Here is a 6,364-nt window from a genome sequence, read left to right as displayed (position 1 = left end):
AAGGTCCCTCCAAACCAACCCATTCCATGATTCCATGACCTTCTGTGCAATGCAGATGGTGACAACCAGCCAGGCTCCTCTCCAAACTCACCCTTCACCAATGGAAAAGCTGCTGTGGGAACTGTTGAAGCCAGGGGATGGTGAGTTGTTGACGTACGTTATCTCTGGCCAAGGAGAACACTAGAAAGGAGAACCCAGAGTCATCCATCCCAGGAGTGCTCTGAACAAGCTCACCCGTCTGCTCTGCTCAGCACACCTGAACAGCTACTTGCTGACCAACTATGAAACAGGATTAAGAGACTAAAGTAGACCAAAAGAAGCCAGGCCAAACAGACTGGCACAAAGCTCAGGTTTAGTGATTCTTAATCTCCAAAGGCCCAAAGTCACAAAATTCAAGCACAGAGTCAGAGGTTTGGCAGCAGAAGAGCCAGTTCCCTGCCACGTGCAGGCAAAAGGAGCCCGGTTTGGTGACAAGAGCACTGCCAGTGCTGCGTGAGGGCTCACCTCGGTGAGGATTGTGGTTTCATAGGAAGGCTGGTACTTCTCTTTCTCATGAGGTGTTCGCTTCTCCATCTTCTCCCTGTCTGTCTTCTGCTTCCGATCAGCTCCTTTGGGCTGGAAAGGAGAATCCCTGTGAGATCAGCAGCATGGAAGGGTGAAGAGATGGGCAAGAAATGCAAGGACCAGGGAAAAGGTCGACACATCCTCGTCCTCACCCGCTTGGTGCTTTACAGAGGGAAAAGGAAGAGGGGCTGAGACTCTGCACGGAGAATGAACCATTCCTGCAACAACCCCAATTCCCCCTAAGCTTGGCTGTGCCCACACTCAAAAGTAGGAGGAATGTGGTCTTGGGGGAGATGCCCCCTGAGCAGCACCCACAGCACCAAGGGGGAAGCTCTAGGACTGCAGATACAGCCGGGTGCCACAACCCTCCTGATCTCCCACTGTCCCAGTCTCTTTTCCTCTGGCCAACAAAGTGGAGACCTGAACAAGCTTCCACACAGCTCTGGGTGAGGAGGTGCTGCTGCTTCTCACCCTCTGGCTGCTTGTTTGCAACCATTCTCATCCCTTCACTCCCAATCCGCAGCCACCCACTTTGGCTGTTTGCATTGAGGGAGCAGCCAGAGGCCAAACAAACCCTGAGAACCACTCCCTGCCTCCAAAACGTTACCAGCCAAACAGGCAAAAAGAGGAGAGAGGAGGGAGAAGATGCCAGGTCAGCAGCAGCACAGGCGCCCGGCCCCGCTGCATGCCCAGTGCCCCAGGAGGGAGAAGAGGAGCCACAGCTGAGATGTTTAGGGACGAGGCCATGGAGGCAACCAGGCAGCATGAAGGACCCTTCTCAGCCACCCAAGCCCCTGCCACCTCCTAGCTTTGGGTGTCTGCACGTGAGATGGAACAGGGACCAGGTACCGGTGCTGCTGGAGAGGCTGGGTGCAGATGGACCATCAGCTGCAGATGGACCATCAGCTGCAGGGGACAATAACAGGAGGAGTTTAGACAGGCACTAAAGCTCCCTGGAGGATCTCCCAAGCTGGTAAGACTCAGGACTAAATGTGGGAGGCTTTAGAGGCAACACCAGCCCTGTTCTCACTGTAGGTTGCTCTTGGCTCACTGGTTTTGGAGCCTCAATGGCATTGACAGAGGGCAGCAAGGCAAGACCAGAAGGACCAAGAGGCCCTTCTTGCAGGCAACCTTGGTCATCACGGTCCTGCACCCATGTTTGCTGGGGCTGCAGCGTGAACTGGGACTGGCTCCCTGCTTGTTTCCTAGTGGGAAAAGCCACCCACGGGCTGAGGTACCTTGAAGACCTTGATCTGGCAGCTGGCAGAGTGCAGATGCTCCGTGTACTCCCCGTTCTCATTCTCCTTGAACGTGTCGATCTGGACCCGAAAGGGCACCCCCTTCTCTCCTCCGTGCTTCCTCATGGTGAACTCTGTGCTAATGCAGTGGACCTGGGGAAGGGAAAGCAGCCTGTGGTCACGAACTGTGCCACAAGCTTCCCCCTTCCACTGTGGGAGCCAGGACAGCCTCACATCCAGGGCAGCCCAGGGAGAAGGGTGAAAGCCAGGGGTGGGATGGGACACACCAAGAACCCCCAGCAGGAAGGAGTTAAGGGGATGCCACAGCAGAGGTGGAGCGAAATTCCTTCCACAAGTTTTGCAACCTCTTACTGGTCCAAGCAAGCCCTGAGCAGTGGGGCAGAGAGCTGGGCTGCACCAGCCTCCCCACGCTGCAGCCTGCTCAGATGAGCACCCAGAGGTGTTTCAGGCAGCTGCTGAGATGAGCAGAAGCATCTACTGATGATGGAGACCCAAATCATGAAACCAGCAGGACCTAAACCACCACCAAAAGGTCTAAACCAACTTACTGGTAGTCAGCTGTGCCTGGGCTTTGCTAATGCACAAACTGCTGCTCTCCTGTGTTGCTTGAGGCAAGGGTGCATTTTAGTTGACATCTTTCTGCCACTGTAGCATCTGGCTGCTGTTTCAGTGCTCCAAGTTCAAAGAAACATCTTCTTCCCCCTTGGAAAACTTACTGCTTTCCCTAGACCCCTGTAACAGGAGTTTCTCCACTTCTCTCTTACCTGGATAAACACAGAAGTCCTCTTTGAAGGATCCCAAAGGAACTCCACGGTATTGAGCTGAGTTGGGTTTGCTCTAGGGTCAATGATGCCCACGGACATTGGGATATCTGTAGGGGCACACAGAGAGAAGAAGCTGCCTTTTGTAGCAGAAAGAGGAGGAAGAGCTTCACAGGGGACACCTGGAAGAAGCAGCCACGTCTCTCCAAGTGCAGAATCAGGGCAGCACTTTGTCCCTTCACGTCAAAGGAGCAGGAGCCCGGCTGGAGGCACTTGAGGCCCCTCCATGTCCCCCAGCCCCTGCCACGGGGACTCACCGATGTCCAGGATCCTGTCCCCAGGCCGGTTCCAGCGCCAGCCCTCCAGCTGTTGGTGCTCCGTGTACTGCAGGCGCCGGTCGTGGAACACCACCCGGAATATGCTCTAGAGGGGGGAATCAGCCAGTGCCTGGAGCTGCCCCAGCACAGGCTCCACGCTCCGAGGCACTTCCAGTGTGAGAAGAGGGGAGCAGAGGAGCCCGAAGGCTCCACGAAGAAGCCAAAGCAGTAAAAGAAAGGTCAGAGAGACCCTTGGGACAGAAGGTTGAAGGTTGCAGCTCAAACCTCCTGAACACTCACCACTCACCTTGACCAGCTTCCCATTTATCTCTGGCAGCTCCCCAATTTTCCTGTTGTCCAGCATCCGGATTTCATAGGACTGCCCTGGGGGGAAGGAGACAAGAACCCCTCAAGGTTAGCTGGGGATGGACCTTTGCTGCTGCCCCTCCTCTGGCAGTTTGACATCGTTTTCTGCCACACCAGACATGCCACTGGATCCTCTTGCTGTGTTTTAGTGGGGGGGTGGGGATAAAGCCACAGGAGCCACAGCTGTAACACCCCTCTCCAGGAAAAGATAATCCTGTAATTCCCAGGAATTACCTTCACTAACCCAAGATCAAGAACAGGGAAGAAATCTATTACACAAACTTCACCTGCCTTTGGTCACCAACCCTGTCTTCCAGTTCTACCTGGAAGCAGTGGGTACAGCTGGAACCCCACAGGGATACACCAGTTAACCCCCTGCACCCTGTAGATGTCCTTCAGGTTAATCCGACAGAGGACTGATGCCACTGCTGTAAGCAGAGCACAGGCAGCAAGGGGAAGGATGTGGCACTTCCAAACAGGAGCAATGTGGGATTTACTACTCCATGGAGCTGACTATTCCATTACATTGCAAGGGATGGAGGGAGAGGACGAGGGGAATGGCTTTAACCTGCCCGAGGGGAGATTGAGATGAGCTCTGAGGCAGAAGCTCTTCCCTGGGAGGGTGCTGCGGCGCTGGCATAGGTTGGGACTGGAGGAGCTTTAAGGTCCTTTCCAACACAAACCACTCCATGACTCTATGATTCCAGTCACTATCCCAAAGCTTTCCATCTCCAAGAGGAAATGCCCAAAGGCAGAGTTTCACTTCCCAGGGTGTTTACCCGAGGCTCCCAGGGCTCCTCTCACCTTGGTTCAGGTAAGTGAGGGTCTCATCGTGCAGCTTGACCGCGGGCGACGTGGCCGCGCACAGCACGTACTGGAAGGGCAGGATTTTGTTCTCGTTTTCAGGAGGCAAACTTGATTCTTCCTGCTTGAAGATGGGCAGGGCAAGGACGTCGCTGCAAAGAGATCACTCAGATTCACTACAGGGACAGGACATGGTTGCTTTTGAGTTCCTTCTCCTAGGAAGAGCTTTGAGCTGTTCTCAGTTCAAACCCCACATCCCCTGACATCTCATGGACCCCAAAGTCATCGAGAAGCCCCAAGATGCAAGAGCCCTTTGTGCTGGGCACTGCACAGCCCCAACCCTCACCAAGAACTTGGGATGCCCACAGAGGTCAGAAGATGCTGCTGGTTTCCCCAGCAACCATTGCCCTGCAACAGCCCAAGCCCCTTCCTGGCTCCCAGCCGACAGGAGATGGATGCTATGGGAGCTCCATATGTGCTCAGATCGGCACGATCTCGGGCTCATCACCCTCTGGGTGCTGTGTTGCCACTCTTGCCAACCCTCACCAAGAACTTGGGATGCCCACAGAGGTCAGAAGATGCTGCTGGTTTCCCCAGCAACCATTGCCCTGCAACAGCCCAAGCCCCTTCCTGGCTCCCAGCCGACAGGAGATGGATGCTATGGGAGCTCCATATGTGCTCAGATCGGCACGATCTCGGGCTCATCACCCTCTGGGTGCTGTGTTGCCACTCTTGGCGCCGGCTGGGAAGAGGGAGGGGGTCCAAGCCACGCTTCCCATACCTCAAAGGCAACAAGAACTTGCTGAACAACATTCATTTAAACCCATCAGTGACACCCCAGAGCCTATGGACACGTATTGAATAGGAACTGCTCCCAAACCTGACTCTCAGCAGTTGTTTTGAGCCGTAACAAGGGCCAAGAGGGATTACTCCATAGCACATAAACCAGAACATCCCAGCCCCAGGTGGGTGGTATGTGGGGACAGAGCTGGTTGGGTCCCTTGGAAGGCTGGGAGCGAAGCACTGAGCCCTGGGGAAGAGCCAGGTCACCTGCACCTCCTGTTACAGGCCTTGGGCTGGTGGCAGTGCAAGGAAGGAGTTAAATCAGCTTCTTTGTTCCCTTTAGTTGAACATTAAAAACCTTTCCCAAGGAAAAACTGGACTTATCTGGCCAAATACCAGCTCCCACCCTAAGAGGGCTTTAACGCTTTGGTCTCAAGAGACTAAACATCCACCCTCCCTCCAATGCTGTGCAAGGAACACCTATGGCTGCTCCCAAAATCCAGCAGGAGAGCCCTTCCCCACCCAAATCCCACCTTTTTGGGGGGGTTGGGGAGAGCTGGGAAGCTGCAAAGCTTTTGGGGACCAACATCCCACAAGCAGCCCCTACCCTGTCCCCTGACACCCGGTGTGGCCCCAGCAGCAGCGGATCCTGCTTTAGACAAAGCCTGCTCCAGAGGCACCAGGAGAAGCTCCTGCAGCTCCTGGGGACACGTTTCCCTTCAAACCCCCAATATTTCTCTGTGCAAATGAACGTGCTTTTGGGCAAAGACGCTTTATTCAGGAGTTCTGCGAGGGGAGAAGGTCTCCTGGAAAAGAAGGGGGGAAAGTAATGCCAGAAGGACTGAGCGGATGGAAGCACTCGGCCCTTCCTGCAGCAGGGAGAGCAAATGTCAGCTGTGAGGGCACACGCTATTCCCTGCCTCTTCCCTGGCAGCACGGGCCAGGAGAAGGCTCCAAAGAGTCGTCAGGTTTCAGCTGGCAGCGGCAGAGCCACCAACACCAGAGCGTTCGTGGGGAAAGGGAAGAGGAAAAGGAGATCTGAAGCTTCCCAAGTGCCCCCCAAAGCAAAGCTGCAGCTCCCTGTGCACGCTGGAAACTCCTTCCCTCCCTCCCCAGCGAAAGGAGCTACGGCAGAACCTCTCCTCCCAACACCGCTGCCACAGAGAGGAGCTGGGTGCGCTCCCTCCAAGCTCACGCACCGCCGGGACTTCGGGCTTTCCCGTTAAACCAGCCCCAAAGGCTGTGGCAGATCCTAACCGGGATAACTTTGGGAAGGCGCTGGCTCTTTGTCCCTGGAAGGAAGGAGAGGAGCCTGGATGAGAAGAGCTGCTCTTCCACTTCCCCTGGAAGCTGGACGTTGCTTTCCAGCCTGTGTTACCGGTCACTTTCCATCCTGACTCTCCCCATTTCCAGTTGCGGCCCCTCCAGAAAGCCCCGATCTTGGCTCAAAGCATCTTCTTGCAGCATCTTCCTCCCGGGCAGCTTTAACTCAGCCCCTCCCCTGCCTCCC

The 6,364-nt window shown here is 55.3% G+C and overlaps 1 protein-coding gene across 1 annotated transcript; it reads right to left on the bottom strand.

Annotated features, from left to right (window-relative positions):
• Nucleotides 1-87: 87 nt before the first annotated feature.
• LOC104399275 (transcription factor CP2) lies at nt 88-4,225 on the bottom strand (the record flags this gene model as incomplete). Its single annotated transcript, XM_010011243.1, has 7 exons — nt 88-180; nt 505-615; nt 1,803-1,955; nt 2,588-2,694; nt 2,902-3,007; nt 3,209-3,285; nt 4,072-4,225. Coding segments are annotated over 7 exons (801 nt in total), but the record flags the coding sequence as incomplete, so codon positions are not given.
• Between the last annotated feature and the right edge of the window lie 2,139 nt (nt 4,226-6,364).

Source organism: Nestor notabilis, unplaced genomic scaffold (genome assembly GCF_000696875.1).
Source record: "Nestor notabilis isolate BGI_N333 unplaced genomic scaffold, ASM69687v1 scaffold17543, whole genome shotgun sequence".
Lineage (NCBI taxonomy): Eukaryota > Metazoa > Chordata > Aves > Psittaciformes > Psittacidae > Nestor > Nestor notabilis.
This window is presented reverse-complemented; position numbering and strand designations above follow the sequence as displayed.